This window comes from Kogia breviceps, chromosome 8, assembly GCF_026419965.1.
Source record: "Kogia breviceps isolate mKogBre1 chromosome 8, mKogBre1 haplotype 1, whole genome shotgun sequence".
Lineage (NCBI taxonomy): Eukaryota > Metazoa > Chordata > Mammalia > Artiodactyla > Physeteridae > Kogia > Kogia breviceps.
The window spans coordinates 111,877,781-111,900,798 of record NC_081317.1 but is presented as its reverse complement, the minus strand read 5'-3'; the positions used below and the strand labels follow the sequence as shown (position 1 = coordinate 111,900,798).

The 23,018-nt window shown below is 37.2% G+C and overlaps 1 protein-coding gene across 4 annotated transcripts in view; it reads right to left on the bottom strand.

The window, feature by feature from the left end:
- GLRA3 (glycine receptor alpha 3) overlaps nucleotides 1–23,018 on the bottom strand; it is a 173,796-nt gene that overhangs the window by 52,562 nt on the left and 98,216 nt on the right. For all 4 annotated transcript variants that reach the window (XM_067040029.1, XM_059071044.2, XM_059071045.2 and 1 more), the window contains exon 5: nucleotides 12,912–12,994. In XM_067040029.1, the coding sequence (XP_066896130.1) occupies nucleotides 12,912–12,994 (83 nt within the window). The remainder of the gene's footprint in view (nucleotides 1–12,911; nucleotides 12,995–23,018) is intronic.

The following is a 23,018-nucleotide window of genomic DNA, read 5'->3' as shown; positions in this document are numbered from 1 at the left end:
TAAGTTATAAATTCACATTTAGTTTTAAAAGTGAACTGGAATCATATTTGGTCCAGCTTCCTCAATCGGAAGAGAGAGAGAGAAAGAGACTGGGATTTCAAATCTTGTGTTCTTAAGGAACAGGTGGAATTTAAAAGACAAAAAGGAAGAAAATGCTCACACTTGGTAGGTGTTAGCTGTCTATTGCCAGGAGAGATATTACTGCAGTAAATTTTACTAACCTGACAAGGAACAACTGCCATGTCAAAATGTATTTAACTAAAACACTGTAATTTATAATTTGTGTATTTAACTTGTAATATTGCCATAAACCAGGTTGTTACATGCGGTTTCATTTAAGTTCTTAGGCCTGCTAAATTATTTTCTTAGTATTTACACTTTCTCTAAAACTCTCTGGTGTAACTAACCCAGCACCATTGGGTTACATTTCTCTCTGAAGACCTAAAAGACTTTATCATAGACCATCAGTGTAACCTTTCTCCCTCTCTCTCTCTTAGGATAATGGTAGAAATAAAATTTGTGACTCCTAATTGGTCTCCTCAAATAACAATCATGCTGATAACATTGTTCACATTTTTTAAAACTTCACAAAATTACCATACCTTGAATGTACAGTGTTTTAAAGTTCACGTGAGAAATCTCAACTAAAATCAGAAAAGGACCTGATCTTGAGCCCATTTTAATGAGGAAAATGTATTTGGTTCTGCCCTGGGAGAGGTATGGGAGGGATCTGCCTGGCTACCTCTTTGGAATAAACTCCAGGTTGTGAAAGAACATTCTGTGTCTGCCTATCAGAGGATTGGAGGGTCAGATCTGCTCAAATTTGTGAACTAATCTGTTTATGTCATAGACCCAAACTATTCGAACAGACTCTGTGAGCCAACGTCAGTTTTGCAACACCTAAATGCTGTCTAAAGTTTGAGTAGAGACTAGGAAGGCACTATAATAAGCTTTTGATTTGTCCAAGGTTTTTTTGATGCCTGGTATTTCAGTATAACTAATCCTTTACAAGAACCAAAAACTAGGTTAGTCCTAGAGAAGTCCTACATGATATTAGCAAGGAAACCCAATTCAAAGTCTTATTTCCAGAAGGATTTGTAGAGTGTCATTACAAAATAGCAGAAATTTTAACATGACTGGATAAACACTAGAGGATAAAATTATAAATTTTTGAGTTCAATTTCTTTTCAAGGTGAAATATTATAAAATGTCTATCACTACAATACTTTCATTGAAGTACTCAAGAGAATACAATTAGCATTATGGTAATGAATAGATTTCAAACATTGAAATTCACATATCATACATAGAGCAAGCAAAACGGGATGATAGAAATGCAGATGTTGCACTTCATTATTTATTATTTTACAATTTTCCATATAAATAAACCACATTGTTCCTCTGTCTCATGTCATTTATATATTTTTTCTATTTTTAAGTATCTTTTTACTTATTTTTAAAACTTTAAACAAAGAAGAATATTACCAACTGAAGCAAAAGATACCTGATATTTTATACACAACAAAAGCCTATATGTAAAAGGATTTCAATCTAAAATGAAATGAAATCGGATGATATGAAATGGAGAATCTCATGCACAAACCCCCTGGAAGGAGCTTAAGAACAGTAAATGCCTGATTTACAGAAATGGAGACATCTCCTGACCAGCAAACATCCAAGAACATCTCCCCATTCTCAAGCCAATGAACTTCCTGCTTGGACTCTGTCTGGACTTGCCCCTCTTTGCATTCCTTGCCAATAAGTAGAGTCCACCTCAGACCCTCAATGGACACGCCAGTAGATTGCTACAGCATGCATTTCCAGAATTGCATTTCCTCTGCTATTCCCGAATAAACTCAATTTCTGGTCATTTAAGCTTCCCTCCACTTACCTCTTTATTTAGGTTGACACCTATAATGTCAAATATACCTAAGATGAAAGTGACATTTGTGCAGAAAAATATCTGAATAACGGAAAGCGAACAACTTCAAATTATTCTGTTTCACCTCAAATAAATTACGTGGCAAAATCAGCATTGACTCACAAAAGGTAAATTTATAGGAATCTTAACATACTGTTGTGAGAGCTTGCAATAATAAAATTTCACCTAAGTTAGTATGTTTCCAAATGGGATGTCCTTTTGATGGACTCATCATAGCAAGAAGTATTGAGGGCTTTACTATTTGAAGTTGTGCGTGTCTTACATTGCTCATCACAAATGAACCAGAAATTTAAAGCTCTACTCACTTGGCATTATCTCTCTATTATTTTAGGCAATTAATATTTGTTATATATTTAACAAAATTTTGTTAAATTATTCAATTTTATTGTAATTCACACTACTGGGATATTTTTGTGTTCTAAGTCACAACTTGCTAACTAAATGCTGATTATTTCAGGTAAATGTGAAAAGCTAACTCCAAGAACAGAGAGTTTTTGCATCCAGAGGATTATATCATGGCTATTTTCTAATGGAGATGACAGAAACAGTGATTATTACAGATTGATGATGAAGGTTTGATCACAAATGAGAATATTAACTACATCAGAGCAACTTTTAGCAGGGTCTGTGTCCAGACTACTCACAGATATATTCCATCAGTTCCAGAAGAGCAATTTTGGAAAAATTGATGAGACTATTGTTTCATTTGCAAATATTTTCTCCCATTCTGAGGATTGTCTTTTCGTCTTGTTTATGGTTTCCTTTGCTGTGCAAAAGGTTTTAAGTTTACTTAGGTCCCATTTGTTTATTTTTGTTTTTATTTCATTACTCTAGGAGGTGAGTCAAAAAAGATCTTGCTGTGGTTTATGTCAAAGAGGGTTTTTCCTATGTTTTCCTCTAAGAGTTTTATAGTGTCTGGTCTTACATTTAGGTCTTTAATCCATTTGGAGTTTATTTTTGTGTATGGTGTTAGGGAGTCTTCTAATTTCATTCTTTTACATATAGCTGTCCAGTTTTCCCAGCACCACTTGCTGAAGAGGCTGTCTTTTCTCCATTGTATGTTCCTGCCTCCTTTGTTGTAAATTAGGTGACCATAGGTGTGTGGGTTTATTTCTGGGCTTTCTATCCTGTTCCATTGATCTCTCTGTTTTTGTGCCAGTACCATACTGTCTTGATTACTGTAGCTTTGTGGTATAGTCTGAATTCAGGGAGCCTGATTCCTCCAGCTCCTTTTTTCTTTCTCAAGATTGCTTTGGCTATTCGGGGTCTGCTGTGTTTCCATACAAATTGTAAAACTTTTTCTTCTAATTCTGAGAAGAATGCCATTGGTAGTTTGATAGGGATTGCACTGAATCTGTAGATTGCTTGGGGTAGTATAGTCATCTTCACAATATTGATTCGCCCAATCCAAGAACATGGTATATTTCTCCATCTGTTTATGTCATCTTTGATTTCTTTGATCAGTGTTTTATAGTTTTCTGAGTAGAAGTTTTTCACCTCCTTAGGTAGGTTTATTCCTAGGTATTTTATTCTTTTTTTGCAATGGTAAATGGATTGTTTCTTTAATTTCTTTTTCTGATTTTTCATTGGTAATGTACAGGAATGCCAGAGATTTCTGTGCATTAATTTTGTATCCTGAAACTTTACCAAATTCGTTGATTAGTTCTAGTAGTTTTCTGGTGGCATCTTTTGGATTTTCTGTGTATAGTATCATGTCATTGGCAAACAGTGACAGTTTTACTTCTTTTCCAATTTGTATTACTTTTATTTCTTTTCTTTGGTTGCACTGGCTAGGAGTTTCAAAACTATGTTGAATAAGAGTGGTGAGAGTGCACATCCTTGTCTTGTTCCTGATCTTAGTGGAAATGCTTTCAGTTTTTCACCATTGAGTATGATGTTTGCTGTGCATTTGTCATATATGGCCTTTATTATGTTGAGGTAGGTTCCCTCTATGCCCATTTTCTGGAGAGTTTTTATCATAAATGCGTGTTGAATTTTGTCAAAAGCTTTTTCTGCATTTGTTGAGATGTTCATGTGGTTTTTAATTCCTTAATTTGTTAATATGATGTACCACATTGATTGATTTGTATATGTGATGAATCCTTGCATTCCTGGGATAAATCCCACTTGATCATGGTGTATGATCCTTTTAATATTTTGTTGGATTCTGTTTGCAAGTATTTTGTTCAGGATTTTTGCATCTATGTTCATCAGTGATATTGGTCTATAATTTTCTTTTTTGTGATATCTTTTTCTGGTTTTGGTATCAGGGTGATGGTGGTTTCATAGAACAAATTTGAGAGTGTCCTCCCTCTGCAATTTTTTGGAAGAGTTTGAGAAGTATCGGTGTTAGCTCTTCTGTAACTGTTTGATAGAATTCTCCTGTGAAGCCACCTGGTCCTGAACTTTTGTTTGTTGGAAGATTTTTAATTACAGTTTCAATTTTATTACTTGTGATAGGTCTGTTTATATTTTCTAATTCTTCCTGGTTTAGTCTTGGAAAATTGTACCTTTCCAAGAATTTGTCCATTTCTTCATGGTTGTCCATTTTACTGGCATATAGCTATTTGTAGTAGTCTCTTATAATCCTTTGAATTTCTGCAGTGTGAGTTGTGATTCCTCCTTTTTCATTTCTAATGTTATTGATTTGCATCCTCTCCCTTTTTCTTCTTGATGAGTTTGGCTAATGGTTTATCAATTTTGTTTATCTTCTCAAAGAACCAACTTTTAGCTCTACTGATCTTTGCTATTGTTTTCTTCATTTCTATTTCATTTATTTCTGCTCTGATCTTTTGATTTTTTTTCTTCTACTGACTTTGGGTTTTCTTTTTTTTTTTGCATTACGCAGGCCTCTCACTGTTGTGGCCTCTCCCATTGCGCAGCACAGGCTCCGGACACGCAGGCTCAGCCGCCATGGCTCATGGGCCCAGCCGCTCCGCGGCATGTGGGATCTTCCCAGACCGGGGCATGAACCCGTATCCCCTGCATCGGCAGGCAGACTCTCAACCACTGCGCCACCAGGGAAGCCCATTGACTTTGGGTTTTCTTTATTTTTCTTTCTCTAGTTGCTTTAGTTGTAGGGTTAGATTGTTTACTTGAGATTTTTCTTTTTCTTGATGTGAGACTGAATTGCTATAAACCTCCCTCTTAGAACTGCTTTTGCTGCACACAACAGGTTTTGAGTTGTCGTGTTTTCATTGTCATTTGTTTCTATGTATTTTTAAATTTCTTCTTTGATTTCTTCAGTGATCTCTTGGTTATTTAGTAGTGCACTGTTTAGTCTCCATGTATTTGTGGTTTTTACAGTTTTTTTCCTGTAATTGATTTCCAATCACATGGTGTTGTGGTCAGAAAAGATGCTTGATATGATTTCAGTTTTCTTAAATTTTCAGAGGCTTGATTTGTGACCCAAGATGTGATCTATCCTGGAGAATGTTCCATGTGCACTTGAGAAGCATGTGTATTCTGCCACTTTTGGGGAGAGTGTTCTATAAATATCAATTAAATCTATCTGGTCTATTGTGTCATTTAAAGCTTGTGTTTCTTTATTTATTTTCTCTGTGGATGATCTGTCCATTGGTGTAAGTGGGCTGTTAAAGTTCCCTACTATTATTGTGTTACTGTTGATTTCCCCTTTCATGTTTGTTAACATTTGGCTTATGTATTAAGGTTCTCCTATGTTAGGTGCATAAACATTTGTAATTGTTATATCTTCTTGGATTGATCCCTTGATCATTATGTAGTGTCCTTCCTTCTCTCTTGTAAGAGTCTTTATATTAAAGTCTATTTTATCAGATACGACTATTGCTACTCCTACTTTCTTTTGACTTCCATATGCATGGAATATCTTTTTCTATCCCTTCACTTTCCGTCTGTATGTGTCCCTAGGTCTGAACTGGGTCTCTTGTAGACAGCATATATATGGGTCTTGTTTTTGCATCCATTCAGCCAGTCTGTGTCTTTTAGTTGGGGCATTTAATCCATTTATATTCAAGGTTATTATTGATATGTATGTTCCTATTACCATTTTTTAAATTGTTTTGGGTTTGTTTTTGTGGGTCTTTTTCTTCTCTTGTGTTTCTTGCCTAGGGAAGTTTCTTTAGCATTTGTTGTAAAGCTGGTTTGGTGGTGCTGAATTCTCCTAGCTTTTGCTTGTCTGAAAAGCTTTTGATTTCTCCATCGAATCTAAATGAGGTCCTTGTTGGGTAGCGTAATCTTGTTTGTATGTTTTTCTCTTTCATCACTTTAAGTATATCCTGCCACTCCCTTCTGGCCTGCAGAGTTTCTGCTGAAAAATCAGCTGATAACCTTTTGGTGATTCCTTTGTATGTTATTTTTTGCTTTTCCCTTGCTGCTTTTAATATATTTTCATTGAATTTAATTTTTGTTAGTTTGATTAATATGTGTCTTGGTGTGTTTCTCCTAGGGTTTATTCTGTATGGGACTCTCTACATTTCTTGGACTTAGGTGACTATTTCCTTTCCCATGTTAGGGAAGTTTTCCATTATAATCTCTTCAAATATTTTCTAAGACCATTTCTTTTTCTCTTCTTCTTCTGGAACCCCTATAATTTGAATGTTGGTTCGTTTAGTGTTTCCCAGAGGTCTCTGAGATTGTCTTCAATTCTTTTCATTCTTTTTTCTGTATTCTGTTCCTCAGCAGTTATTTCCACTAGCTCACTTACTAGTTCTTCTCTCTCAGTTATTCTGTTATTGATTTCTTCTTCTATATTTTTCATTTCAGTTATTGTATTGTTCTTCTCTGTTTGTTTGTTCTTTAGTTCTTCTAGATCTTTGTTAAACATTTCTTGTACTTTCTCAATCTGTGCTTCCATTCTATTTTCAAGATTCTGGATCATCTTTACTATCATGACTCTGAATTCTTTTTCAGGTAGATTGCCTATTTCCTCTTCATTTATTTGGTCTTGTAGGTTTTTACATTGCTCCTTCATCTGTGACATATTTTTTGCCATCTCTTTTTTTTTTTGGTGGGTGGGCTTATGTCCCTGTCTTACTGGTTGTTTCGCCTGAGGCTTCCAACACTGGAGTTTGTAGGCTGTTGGGTAAAGCTGGGTCTTGGTGCCAATATGAGGACCCCCAGGAGACCTCACTCCAATGAATAGTCCCTGAGGTCTGAGGTTCTCTGTTAGTCCAGTGGTTTGGAATCAGAGCTCCCACCGCAGGAGCTTTGGCCTGACCCCCAGCTCATGAACAAAGATCCCACAAGCTGTGTGGGGTGGCAAAACAGAAAAAATAAAAGGAGAACAGTAACAAAGAGTAAAAAATAAAATTAGACTAGAAAAGTAACAGATATATTAGTAAGAATATAAAAATAAAAATATAGATGAAACAACAACAGGAATTTAAAACAGAACCACAATAGTGAAAAAGAGGAGAAGGGAAAAAAAGAAAAAAGGCGGAAAAGTCCTTGGTTGTGGGGGACGGGGCTTGGTCAGGGCCTGGGTTTAGGTGGTGGGCAGGGCCTATGCTTAGGACCCACAGGGCTGGAAAAGAGCCTGGGGGGTTGTGGGGTGGGGCTTCAGCCTAAGCCCCACTCCACAGAAAGGGCCCACGTGTGCCTCTGATCTCAGAGGGCAGGGGACCTGGCCTGAGAGCCCAGCAGGCTTCCTTGGCCTGAGTGGGTGGGGCAAACGCCCTCCGCTCCTCTCCCCCTACTCTGGTCTTGGAGGGCCCCTCCCGCTTTCCTCTCCTGTTCTCCCTCCCCCACCCCCATCCCCATCTCCCTCCTATGCCCGCAGGACCCACATGGCCTGGAGGGAGCCTCTGAGAGCGTAGGACCAGCCCAAGAGCCCAGCAGTCTTCCCCAGTTGATTGGGCAGGGGAACCACTCAGCATGCTCCCCCCTGATCTGAGCCCTCGAGGGTCCCTCCAGGTGTGAGAACCCCTCCCCACTCCCAGCCACCCCACAGGGAGTGGAGTCCTGTCCGGCCTCCACTTCTTCCCCCTCAGTCTCCCCATGTCCTACTGGTTCACTTGGGGGTTCCTCCCATCTCCTTGGGCACTGAGGTCTCCCACCAGCGTCTGGCAGGTGCCCTAGTTGTGGGGAGACATGAACTCTGTGTCTTCCCATGCCACCATCTTGACTCTGCCCTCCACTACTCAGTTTTATATGTTATCAGCAACAAATGCACACACAAATTGGGGTGCAAATTACATACTATTTTTAAAATTAAATAAAACCCTTAGTGAAAAGCAGGGCTTTATTGTAGAATGCTCTCTCCAGCATATATGCTTTAATATTTTATTAGGTTTCTACTGATGTAAACTTTGGAAATGCAAATTTTCGTGGTAATTGGCCTGTATTTTCTGGCTGGACTTTGAGAGTGAAAAATGAGTACTAGAAAGAAAGAGAAATAAACTAACAATTTCTTTACACTCCAAACCAAGCAATCACAGTGTTTATTTTGTATATTTTTGTATCACCAACATATTACGTGGAATACATTAGGTATTTGATAGATATTTTTTGATTGGTACTTAAGTGAATGAACACTCCCCAGGTCATTTAAAACTGTCCTGACAAGTGACATCCTTATTAAACATTTATTAAATTTAAGAAAGTTGTATCATCACAGGTCATTAAGACTTTTGCCTTTTAAATTATATTTCTTTTTGTTTGTTTTCCACGCCTCTAAACCCAATTTGTCTTCTTTTTCCCCTTTGCTGTCATAATTTATTCAACAGTAGATATTAAGTTTCTTACAGCATTTCCTTTACAGTAGGTTTAACTCTTAAGGCTTTCATCATTTTAAGCCGCTATTTAAAAACAAAAGAAGATGTGAGTAAAGGCTCTAAAACACTTTAAGAGGGTTTGTAAATTGATACAGCCACTATGGAAGACAGTACAGAGGTTCCTTAAAAAACTAAAAATAGAACTACCATATGACCCAGCAATCCCACTACTGGGCATATACCCTGAGAAAACCATAATTCAAAGAGTCATGTACCACAATGTTCATTGCAGCTCTATTTACAATAGCCAGGACATGGAAGCCACCTAAGGGTCCATTGACAGATGAATGGATAAAGAAGATGTGGCACATATATACAATGGAATATTACTCAGCCATAAAAAGAAATGAAATTGAGTTATTTGCAGTGAGGTGGATGGACCTAGAGACTGTCATACAGAGTGAAGTAAGTCAAAAAGAGAAAAACAAATACCATATGCTCACACATATAAATGGAATCTAAAAAAAAAAAAAGGTTCTGAAGAACCTAGGGGCAGGACAGGAATAAAAACACAGATGTAGAGAATGGACTTGAGGACGTGGGGAGGGGGAAGGGTATGCTGGGACGAAGTGAGAGAGTGGCATGGACATATACACACTACCAAATGTAAGATAGATAGCTAGTGGGAAGCAGCCGAATAGCACAGGGAGATCAGCTCAGTGCTTTGTGTCCACCTAGAGGGGTGGGATAGGGAGGGTGGGACGGAGACGCAAGAGGGAGGAGATATGGGAATATATGTATGCCTATGGCTGATTTACTTTGTTATACAGCAGCAACTAACACAACATTGTAAAGCAATTATAGTCCAATAAAGATGCTAATAAATAAATAAATAAAACAGTTTAAGAAAAACACCTTGAAGAATTTGACTTCAGTAGCTTTTACTCTGACAGGATTTTCTTAGCATCTGCTAAACGAGTTTAACAAACAGTATCTCTATTGTGAGCTAAATTAATTTCTAATAAGGGGGCAGGAAGTGTTTAATGACTGAAATATGAAAGGGATACTTGAGGCAGTCTACCAACTCTTGATAAAGAAATTAAGAAATAAGGTGGAGGCAACAAGAGGCTTTGCTTTCCCACATTGGGTTTCTGATTGATTTGGAAATGTTCTGGGAAAGGCAGGAAGACAAAAGGTCTTGTTACATGAGCATGTGTGTCTGCAAAATAGCCCAGAATGCTTTCCTTATTCTAAAGAAGTCCAGTGACCCAGCTGTCCTTAGGCCCTGTACTCTCTCATCTGTAATAACTAACATTCATGGAACTATGGATTTCACTCACTGGTACCACTTGCTCATCATGCTCCCCCTTTGTCTTAAAACTTTTTAGAATCCAGCTTTGAGCCTCATCATTCTAATCATATTTGTCTTTATCATCAATAAAAATGACTTTTTTCAAGTACTTTTAAAAAAACACACCATTTCACAGCACTTGATGCTCTTAAACAGATCTCCTCAGCTGCCCCTTCTCTTTTGAGATTGCATGATTGCGATTTTAATTTGCTATCTATGACAACCCCTTGACTGGAATTCCTTCCAACAACCTCGAAATGAAGGCCTTTGTTAAGCATTGGCTCTTCTTTGTGTGTTTGTTTTCATCTGTGCATTCTCTCCGTTAAAAATTTCGTTATGGTTGAACCACTCTGTAGATGGCTGTTAATAGTATGTCTTCAGTTCTCACTCTTCCCTTTGGCTTTACACCTAAATTTCCTGAACCACAAATATATTAAGACTGGATTTATCAATATTCCCTTCAACATTTACTTATTCTATGTTTTCTTTCTCTGTCAGTATTTCCAAAACGATTCCACCTATGAAAGCTCTTTAGCTCTGACTCACTCACTCCCAGAGCCTTTGCATCCACTTTGTATTGAAGTGAATGAAGAATGGTGGAATATGTGCCCCCCAAATATGCCACTTTAGCAGAAGGATTATTTTGAACTAAAGGCACCTGAAAAACAGCAGATGCAAGAAGACCATTCTAATCTCCCCTTTTTTTCCTGAAAACTGTAGATAAAAACTCCCACGTGAAAGATGTGCTCCCCGTACCAGGAATCAAAGCCAAGAGAATTCTGTACACACAGACCTTTTAAAATAATTCTCGTCTTCTTTTAGTTTCCCCACACAGTCTAGGTACTTTTCCACAATTGCTTCTCTTTGTTCAACCTGGTATAAAAGCACTTAGGTTTGGCCACTTCCTTGACTAGTCATCTCCTTATGATTCTGCGTTATGTAAAACTTAACATTAAATAAATGGGTATCCTTTTCTTCTGTTAATCTGTCCTATCTCCGTTTAATTTTCAGGCCCAGCCTGAAGAGCCTAAGAAGGTAAAGATAACATTTTGCCTTCTCTACAGCATCAACCTGTACTGTTCCTACCTTCCACATTGTTCCTTTTTGTCCCTTCTTTTATTCTTTTTCTTCGAATTTATGAAACCTTCTTAAATAACCTTGGTTCCTCTGGCTGAGGGAATTAACAGCATAATATTGGCCAACTCATTTTCTTGCTCCTACATCTTGAATAGCTCCTCACTATTGGATAACATCCAGCATCCTTGGTTTAGTAATTACGGAACCGGTCTGTCTTAGACTATTTTTCATATGACTTTTTTTCTCGATACTCTCCCATGTACCTAATTTTGCAACCACGATGCCTGTCCTCAAAATGCCTTCCTGGGGACTTCCCTGGTGGCACAGTGGTTAAGAATCCGCCTGCCAGTGCAGGGGATATGGGTTCGAGCCCTGGTCCGGGAAGATCCCACATGCTGCGGAGCAACTAAGCCCGTGTGTCACAACTACTGAGCTCGCGAGCCACAACTACTGAGCCTGCGTGCCACAACTGCGCCTAGATCTCGCGCTCCACAACAGGAGAAGCCCCCGCAACGAGAAGCCCACACACCGCGATGAAGAGTAGGCCCCACTCACGGAAACTAGAGAAAGCCCACACGCAGCAACAAAGACCCAATGCAGCCAAAAATAAATAAACGAATTAATTAATTAATTTTAAAAAATGGTTTCCTGGAACAGTTAGAAATGCACACTGCTGGGAATCCTGTCTTGCTCCCCACCACCACCCCGCATTTTTTGCTAAATAGCTCCCCCAACTAAAACTAGATTTTTATTTTCCTTTCATTTAATTTAGTAATTTGTCCATGAGTATGATTAATATTTAAGAACTACCTATAAAAGTAATGCATTTGAATTTAACAAGAAGGCGATATTATCAGAGAAACAGGTATTTCCACTTCCTCACGTTAATAAGAATCACCAAATATGGAGGGCGGGTTGCATCCCCCCACGACATAGGCACGCCATCTAGTGGCAGCTCCGCGGCGCTACAGACCTGGCCTCTGAGGCCTACAAGTCTGAAGATCCACCTGCAAATTTTTCTCAAGGAATATGTCAAACAGACATTTTTTTTCTTGATATAACATAGTATAACAAGAAAAATATTGCATAATGCTTACTTTCCGTATGGCATTAAGCACTGAAAACCAATTAAGTTTGGGCTGATTCTATAGATAAGTGCAGAGAAACAGAAGGACCTGAAGTTTTCGTGCGTTAACATTTAATCCGTGATGCACACGGATCCACTTTGAAAGAAGAAATTTAAAGAAACGCCTATAAGCTTGGATAAATCTCTGATAAAGTGTGAGAAATGTCTTTTCTCCGGAGATAACACACAACACAGCCAGCGGTGTACTCTCTGAGAAATTCTGAGGGGTCAACAGAACGGCTCAGAGTAAGCATAGTCTTTGAAGCCAGATGGTTTGTTGTTACCCCCTCCATAAATTGGGGCAAAATCACTCAAAGTGACCATCTGCATATGTGGAAACATGGGGATAACAACATCTTTGTTGTGAGTATGAGAAATAAAATATTCAAAATGCTTGGACTACAGCAGACACTCCATTAAAAAGAATGTTAGTCTGTTTTTAATGGTTATCATCCTTTTTCTCTTTGATTTGGATAGAGAGAATAGCTGTTTTTCAAGCTTTAAAACTGTTATTTCTAGTCCTGAATTTACTTCTTTATCACAGTATAGAGTGCATGTGCTGACAGACATCATTTCCTTTCCATACCATGTAGAGGGTAACATGCCCATTTAGTAAACGTCAAACAAAAACAATGACAAAATAAATTATCTATATAACCCATCAAATATACATCTACTCTCTTGTTTTAAAGTATTCAGAAAAAGGAAGTTGTTCCTACTTACAGCTTTCCATTTGCATAGTACAGGTTTGTACATCCATTGGAAAATTCTTGAGATCCATTGGACAGGAGAGCGTTAACGTCAATCTGAAAGAATTCAAAGTAATAAATTTTAAAAGAAATTTATAATATCATATTAATATTCTATTGGTCAAGGTACAATTGGACAACCATGTTGCTTTGGTAATGACTAACATCTACTCAAATAAAATTTGCTCCAGCTTGGGTATGTTATTTACTGCAAAACAACTGTATATCCTTTTACATCAGTCTGGTTTGGGGGGAAAGAAAAGCTGTATATATAAACGTGCAATCACGTTTTTTTAATTTATCTATTTATGTTTTCCTTCAGAGAGGACTAGAGGTGTCTGAGACCCTTAAAAAAGATATGAGTGTGAGTTTTATAAAACGAATACCAAAGGCCAAAGACACACTTCTCCCAAATCACTGGGACAGCACCCCTGAGGAGGGAAGGAGATCCAGGGTTTGGAGTGTGAGTGTGCTAAAGGCTGGGTGCAGGGAAGCAGTTTGTCTGACGACTTTCATCGTCTTTGTAACTACACTGAAGAACTTCTCAGTGAACACCTAGAGTAAAACACTCCGAATCTGGAGGTCTCCAAAATTCTAGGTGTTAGAGAGGGCTTCCCTGTCACGGAATTCGAGCATTTCACCCGATCTTATCAGGGCCATGAAATAGCCCTCTCGAATACGTGGGACACAATTCCATGCTCAACAACTGAACTTCTGATGTGGCTTCCCACAAAGTGAGATGACTTGATGGCCACCCCAGCGTTCCACCCACTTATCCCCCTTCCAGAAAGCTTTAGTATGTCGGCATTCCAGATAATTCACTACTCTTGAGTGTCTTTTTCTTCGAAAAGTATATTACTGAGGTATCTTCAAGGATTACCAAGAATTTGTAGTTTCCGGACGTGAGAAAAAGAGGCCCAGATCCAAACAAACCTAAGTTTATTCTAATGAAGTTCCTTTCGGAGAACTCTCTAGCCAGCCCCTTTTATTGAAAGTTTTCCCATTGAAATGCAATATATTAGTGGGCACCTAGGCTGAGTCATTCACATAAAGTCTGTGACCATAGAGTTTATGGTCTCAGATCACTTCATTTCACTCTATTTCAGTTTTCACACCTCCAAAAGGAAGATAATAATAGTGCTTACTCTGGAGACATATTGTGACCAATACATGAGTTAATACATGTAAAACGCTCAGCCGAGTGCTTGACACATAGTCAACGCTAAGTCCACATTAGTTATTAAGGATTATTAGTACATTCTGCCAACCCCAGACTTCCCCATCTTCTCCTCCCCCCAATTATATAGGATGCACACAAAGATGACTGAATTAAACCACTGATAAGAAACTGTTTAAAGCTTGAACAAAAAATAGCCGTCAGCTCCACTAAATGTAACCACATTCTCCAAAGTGACATTTTTATGTAGCCCATAGACATAAAGTTATAATGATGTATGTTTGACATTGAATACTCTTGGTGGGGCCCCAGTGACATCATTTGAGAGACATAAACGGACAGATGTGAAGCTGCTGGATTTTTAAGAGTCCCAGGGGATCACCTGACAATTCATTCAAGTCAGAGTCCAGAGCACACTAAAATAATTCACAGAATTTATTCTTCAAACGCAGTTTTCTCCTCACTCAGCTAGGTTAAGTGATCCTGTAAGTGTGATCTTGTCCATTTGCAAAGCTCTCTCTTCAAAAGGCAATTGTAAAATCAGCTGGACACAATGTTCTCTGTCTTATAAAACTGTTTATTAGAAGTATATGAACAAATACGTTTTGAACGTACACCCATTAATTTTCCAAACATCCAAGACTCTCCAGCCAGCCAGTTTCAAATGTTGGCTTAGAGAATTAATCCTGTGACCTTTTGTATGGAAGTAAATAGCATTCTCAGAATCTTTTCCAGATCTCACCATGCTTGTGATGTCAAATTCATATCCTAGCTGTTCTTCTGGCGTAAAAAAAGACATTACATAATTCTTTAAAAAAAAAAAAAAAAGACCCCGGAAGGAATTATTTGGCAAAGAAAAACACTGTTTGTAGAACTTCTGTCATAACTCATATCCTGAAAAAGTCTATTTATTGACTTTCTTTTTGCTTAAGGTACAGTACAATGGCTTCTTTAACAGCACAGGGATAAAAAAATGTGTCGCCTTGGTGAATGTGATCCTGAATTTCTTTATCAAAACATTACATATAAATTAAAGATTTGTCCTGACCACTTCAAAAGAAAACTAAATCAAGAGGTAATTAATCGCATTCTCCTGTTTTGGAAATATCTTCTTGTGTAAGAGAGGACATAGAGTTCTCTTTTCTGAGACAAGACACACAAACAGGATGTGCGTTTTTTTAATTTTCCCCTTAAAAATTCTTGGCTTAGTGAAGCAGTCATGTTAAAAAAAATGACTATAATCTATGACAAACAATTCACCTCATTAAAATCAAGGTATTACCAATTTTCAAACAAACACTGCCCAGAGTATGCTATCGCAACCATTAATTGAAGTATTAAAAAAGGCTTTCTGACTCCACTTTAAGTTCCTTATGCAAAAGATAAGTATTTTAATAGTTTTTAATATTTCTAAATTTAGTGTTATAAGGACAATTGCCTCTTAGCTATCAGCTTTGAAGTATTATCTGTAATATCATACTAGGTAATACAACTTTTGCTTACTATGTGGTAGGCACTATTTTAAATACTTTATATCTGTCTCAACTCATTTCTTTCTTAACATGAATTTATAAGACAGGTAAGCTACATTACCTTTATGTAGAGATGAGGAGATTAAGAGGTTAACTCACCTGATATTACAAAGCAGAAATTGATAGAGCTGAATTAGACGCTCTGGGGGTCTAGCTGTCCATTCTATGCCCTTAACCTTCAAGTCTACTGCCTTTCAAAGGCATCAGAATATTTTTCATGAAAATGAGTTATCTAATTAATATGACTTTTAAAATATCTATTTCTATAACACAGGAAATGATACATTTCACACACTATTCGTTATTAAATTTAAAGTAAAAGATACGTAAATGATTCTTCCCCCAAAAATCAGTTAACTTTAGAAAATATAAGGAATTTGCCCATGGATTTTACATATTTGCTTGAGCGATTTGATATTTTATCATGAATCATTCTACAGAGTAAATAATTCTCAGGAGAGATTACGTCGTTGGAGCATTAGAAGGAACATTGGTATTAGCGTTCTAATTGGAGACTTGTTGTCATCCGATGATAGAGAAGATCATAAAGCTTATTAACCCAACACAGTGCAAACCCAGTATTGTTGACGGTCCCTTCAGGAGGCTGATATAAGTTTGGACCTTTTCAGAAAAAAATATATTATCACACACATGCAGAATTCTCCTTACAACATATATTTTATGGCATTGTAAATTGATTTCCTTTGAATAAACAGCCCCTTAAAAAGCATCTGTTGAATAAAAAAAGCATCTGTTGAAATAAGTTTGCCTTGTCTTTTAAAAAATTAATGTCTGTCAAAGTTCAAAAAATAAGTACATATTGTACAAGGAAACTTTAATTCTTTTCACAACTGAATTTCAAAGAAAGTCGTTGTATTTAGCTTAAGTAAAAGTTCAAATTGTGTTATGATCTTTGACAATTCGCCACATATGGTATTTTTTTTTAATATTTTTTTTAACATCTTTATTTGAGTATAACTGCTTTACAATAGTGTGTTAGTTTCTCCTTTACAACAATGCATATGGTATTTTTGATGTAAAGTTTCTTCCTGGTATTTATTTAATGGTTCATGCAATAATGCTTCTGCACTGTAAGTAGCAGGGTTGGATGTCCTGGTACATATTAGTAGTATCAGTAAATGAAGCAGCAGATAATATTAAACTGCCTATGATGTGCTTCCATTATCTTGTGGATAGGACGTTACCATCCCCATTTTCAACTGATAAAACCAAGGCTTAGATAGATTGATAATTTGCAAGAGTCCTCAAATTTGCTAATTTATGGATTCTGGAAAAGACCAGAACTTAAGCTTTTTTGGGGTTTTGTTTTCTCTTTGCAAAGATAAAAATTAAAATCTTTAGTGCTAATTGTACACCTGGCACTATCCTGACTGTTTTACATAGATTATTTCAGGCTCAAGGTGATTAGCATTTTCACCATCATGCATGTAAGAAAAATGAGCTTTTCATAGGTAAAGAGACCTGCCCCAAATCACAGCTAGTAAATCACAGATTTACCCCCTGCTGGGCCTACCAAGACGGTAAGGCCCTGACAACACTTTCACCTGAGCCATTTCTCATGGCTGTTTGTGTAGCTGCTAATTTTGAGAGATGAGATAACCTTCCCCTGGACAAAGAGAAGGCTTGCTTACAGCTTGCTATAAAACCAGTGGATTCCCCCACTCAGTGTTCCACAGCTGTGAGGCAGCCCCGCAGGGCTGTTGTGCCAACCTGAGCCTGATGTATTGTTCCCACGAGACCTGAGGATGATGGGGAAGTTGAGCAAAGACCCTGAGGCTCCTGCTGCTCGCTGGCAATAAGGAATAAATTCCTTTGTCTCTGGCGCTGGAGCCCTGTGTCTGCAGTCAGCACTCATGAAATATTGGGCCGGCCAAAAAGTTTGTTCAGGTTTTTCCGTAACATGTTATACATACATACATACGATACATAATAGGCTAACTTTATACGTAGAATAAAATCAAATCCCAAACTTGACGATCTAGAGTCATGTGTCTCATCCCAACACCCTCACTTGAAAAGCGCTTCATTTAAAAAATGTCAGTATAATTCAGGGATATCATTTAGAAGTTCAGACAGTTATAGAAAATATACCAAAATCAGCTGTACCTTTGCCCTGCCAATCCCTATCCCCAGTTCATTTCTAGGTCCTCAGAGGCAGCCTTCTTTAGATATGTGTCTGCAACTTACATTCATATATTTAAATTGCTATCACGTTATGCTTGATTTTTAAAATTTGTGAAGGTGTCTATTAAATTGCTACAAAGGAAAATAAGAATTTACTGCCCTTGTACCACACTCTGTGTACACTTAACTCTCCAGCAGAATTCGAAATTCAGTTATGTAAACATTAATGATTAAATTAATATGCAGTGTTTACATGTTGTGAATATGTAATTACTGTTCACGGTGAAGCTTAGTCATTTGCTGTAATTACAGCACTTGGATAGCATTTTGTTTTCCCTAGTGTTAACAATTGTCTCATTTTAATCATCTCTTCCGTTTCTAGTCCCTACTATTACTTCACACTCAACAAACTCCCTTTCAGAACCAAATCCCTCTCAGTGATTAAACAGAGCAGACAATGGATCAATTCCTTGCTTTTCATAGAAATCTCATTTCTTTTTCTCATCTTCCTTTCTGGTCAGATATTGAACCTCTGTATTGATACTCTGATTTTCATATCCTTTCCTTCTGATTTCCTATTTCTTAATATCTTAATTCTACTTCTTGGCACATTTCTTCACTTCATTTGTTCTTTGCAAGAACGAATATTTGATTGATGTTTTTTCCACTTTGGTTTACTATTTGCACTTTCTATGCTCTGAATGACTCCGTTTCTCCTTTCCTAAATGTCTCTTATTTCATGCCTGCTGTTGTATCATCTGTCCAGAGATTCTTTTTTTAATGGCCTTTTCTGCTCCCTGCATTTTCCCTTGAGTCATTTCTTTGTTTGTTTCTTTAATTTTCTTCTCTTTGCTCTTTATTTCCTCTGCATGTGTATCCTGGCCTCTGCTTCTTTTTTCATTACTGGTCCTATTGCAGGATGTCCTCCAATGTCTGTTTAAGTTGAAGAATGAGGTACTAAAAACTATTTGGAGTACAACTAACAGCAGATGATTCATTGAGTAATGGTCTTCACCATAGGACGGCTGCCCAGATTTTTCACTGGTGGTTCCCCAGTTGTCTGTACATCTTTCCTCTTGGGCACTTTAGGGGGAATGGGAATATCACCATTCAGTGTGCAGAACTCAGAGAACCCTCGTTTTCTTGGGGTGATGCTTCACCACAGATGCCAGTTGTGCCTGGAGTCCCTACTCTCCAGAAGTTCTTGGCGGCCCAACTTGTGGAGCTTTTCTGTCCTCCTGCTTTCTGCCCAGTTCAGAAGGCAAGAAGTTAGATCCTAGTCTGAAGAATACAGGCAAGAAAATCAGGATAAAGGACTCACTGTCATTCCTGCTTAGGTTACATCAACTCTTTTTCTTTATCTCCTTTCTAGCCCCCATTTTCTTATTTATTTATTTAGGCTGTGCCAGGTCTTAGCTGCGGCATGTGGGCTTCTTAGTTGCAGCACGCATGCAGGATCTAGTTCCCCAACCAGGGACCAAACCCAGGTGCCCTGCATTGGGAGTGTGGAGTCTTGCACACTGGACCACCAGGGAAGTCCCCTAGACCCCATTTTTCTGAACTCCTACCTGCCTCAAATTTCTAAAAGTTTGAGGGTATTATTTTCTTCCTTTTGCATTCCCCCACTTTGGCTTAGGTTTTGGTTATCTCTGTGAAGTCAGTTTTCACAAGTGCGTTCATTTTCAAGTTTCCTAAAATATCTTGTCATCACTCATCTGTCACTGTTTTCTTTCCCATTACTTTCATCTTCCTGTGTGTTAATGTCATTTCACTCCTTATTCAGTTTATTTCTTTGTTTTAGTGGCTTTAAGAAGGAAGTATATCAGCCATAAAAAGGAAAGAAATTGGGTCATTTGTAGAGATGTGGATGGACATAGAGAGTGTCATACAGTGTGAAGTAAGTCAGAAAGAGAAAAGCAAATTTCGTATATTAATGCATATATGTGGAATCTAGAAAAATGATATAGATGATCTTAGTTGCAAAGCAGAAATAGAGACACAGACGCAGAGAACAAATGTATGGATACCAAGGGGGAAAGGGGTGGGGTGGAAGGAATTGGGAGACTGGGATTGACACATATACATTATTGATACTATGTATAAAATGGACAACTGATGGGAACATGCTGTATAGCACAGGGAACTCACTTAGTGCACTGTGGTAACCTAAATGGGAGGGAAGTTCAAAAGGGAGGGGATATCTGTATGTGTACGGCTGATATATTTTGTTGTGCAGTGGAGGCTAACACAACATTGTAAAGCAACCATACTCCAATAAAAATTCATTTAAAAAATAATTAGAAAAACATTTTAAAAGGAGAAAGATATTTCAGAAAGTATAATTACAAATTCTACTGTCTCCAGATGATTATCAGTTGAAGTAAATTGGCCTCCTAATGGTAGTTCAAGTAATCAAAGATTAAGCTAAAATGCTATCACCAAGGTGCTAGGAAATATGAAGAATTTTAAGGCAGAGAAAATGAAGACATAAACATGTACAAAAAAAAAAGAGAAGGAAGTGGAGAGAAATGGATAAGTTCAATAGGTCAGGTTTGCCAGGATATTTTGCTTCTTTCTTTGAACAGGCAGGAAAGCAGATCTCTCATGAAACATCACAGATGCTCCATTTGTAAATTGAACAAGATTTATTTTTCCTAGCACAACTTTTGTTAACAAAGAAACTGTTTGCCATTTGAAATTTTCAAAGTCCTGTGAGATTTCCAAAAACAACTCACAAAAAAATGAATTTAGTCTTTGATCATGTGAGCCAGGATAGAGCAAACAAAAACCAGGGGCCAAGAGACATCATCGGTTTCATCTGAACTCATACTGAAAGACGAAAGATGCAATTCTGAATTATTCTATAACTTTTCTCAAAATATTAGAAGAAATGTGGGAAATTCATAATGTATGGCACCACTTTCTAAGTCCAATGACTTGATATAAACAACTAAATAGCCATAATCATATAGGATACAATAGAATACACACACACATTGTATTTCAATTCTATCAATGGAAATTTTCTAAACATTATTATTTTGCAGAATGATTATTTCATGCTACCTGGTGATATATTCTTGCAACCTATGACACCCAAAATCTGTCTGAAATGAAATGGTACCTTACAATTAAAAATAAATTTTACCTTTCACAAAGTTAATTTTCAAATTAGCAGGAAAAGAGGTAAATTTGCTTTGTTTACACCTGGCATGGATCCCCTGATAGCCATCAGAAATCCACATCACAGAGGAGTCAAGGGTTGTGACTTCAGGTTAAAAGCCTCTGTCACTTAAAACATATGTATTTAATTCATAAGTAATATATAACTCTTACTGAAAAAGTCAAACAATATTAACTTACATATAGTGAAATCTATAGTTCATCTTTATTTCTACCCAAGTTTTACAGCTCATTTCCATAACTGTTATTCTTAACCAATTGTGGGCATCCTTCTGCACTTCTTGTATAGAATTAGATATACGTGTATCTTTCCATACACTTTTAGGCTTAAATATATAGACTGTTTTAAACAAAAATAAGCATGAGACATTTCTAACCTTAAAGATATTTTGGAGGCTTTTTCTTATGAATACATTTAGGTCTATCTCACACAGGGTACTTCATGATGTTGGGCTATCATTGTGTTCTGCCTTGTTCTCATTTGTGAATATTTAGGGTCTTTTCTTTTGTTGTTATTTCAGTGGTGCAGTGGGCATCTTTGTAAATGTGTCTTGTGTACACGTGAACACATAAGTAATGTAAATTCCTAGAAGCAGAATTGTTGAGTTGAAGGATAAGTGTATTTTATATTTTTATATATACTAAGAAATCATCTTCCCAAACAGTTAATTTCAAGTCATATGCCTACTAAAGGGTATTAGACAATGCTGACTATTCATCTTGTTAATATCTGTCAATATGTTTATTTTAAATGTTTTATTATTTATTTTTCATTTTCCCTTACATCAATGTTATAATTTTTGCTTCAACTGTCAAATATAATTTAGAAAATTTAAGAGGAGAAGAAAAGTCTATTATATTTGCTCATATTTCTGATGACAGTTTCCTTTCTTCCTTCTTGACATTCCAACGTTTCCTCTTTTATTATTTCCTTTCTGTTTAGAAAACTTCCTTTAACTATACTTTCAGGGGAAGTCTACTTGTGACAAATTCTCTTAGTTTTCCTTTATCCAAGAAGGTCTCAATTTCCCCTTCATTCCTGAAGGATATTTTCACTGGGTACAAGATTCTAGGATGACAATTCCTTTCTTGCAGCACTTGAAAAATATATGTCACTTCTTTCTGGTTTTTATCATTTCTGATGAGAAATTTGCTATCATTTCAATTATTTTTCCCCTATAGATAAGCTGTTGTTATTCTCTGGATGTTTTCAGGATTTTTATTTAGTTTTCAGAAGTTTGTGTATGATGTGACTTGGTATGAATATCTTTGGGATTTAATTCAGTATCTTGAATCTGCAGGTTTATGCCTTTTGCAAAATTTATGCAAGTTTCAGTCATTAATTCCTCTAGTATTTTTTGTAGCTCTATACCCTATTCTCCCTCTCCATCTGAGACTCTGATGACACGAATGTTAGACTTTCGTTATACTGCCAGAGGTCCCTGGGGCGCTGTCCTCCCCTGGCCCCCAATCTATCATTTCTCTGTTGCTCAGAGTGGGTAGTTTTTTCACTACTCTTAGAGTTCACTGAATCTTTGTCCTCTCCATTTTTCTACTGAGCCCATCCACTAGGTTTTTATTTTAATATTGTATTTTTCAGTCCTAAAATTTTTATTTGGTTCCACTTTATACCTTCTATTTCTTTGTTGAGGCTTTCTATTTTCTTTATTGGTTTCAAGCATATCTGTAAGTGTTCACTGAATCATTTTCGTCATGGCCATTTTAACGTCTGTCGATAATTTTAACAACCTCATCATCTTGTTGTTGGCATCTGTTGATTGTCTTTTTTCATTCAGTTTCAGGACTTTCTGGTTCTTTGTATGGTGAATGATATTTGGTTGAAGCCTAGACATGTTTATAATATTTTATGAGACTCTGGATCTTATTTAAACTTTCTGTTTGCACTGGTTTTCTCTGACACTGCTCTGTCAGGGCAAGGGGGTGTGGGTGCTACCTTATTCCTTCCAGGTAGAGGTAGAAGTCCAGGTCATAGCCCAGTCTAAGATTTATAAAGAAAAAATAATCCCACGAATTCACTTCCATG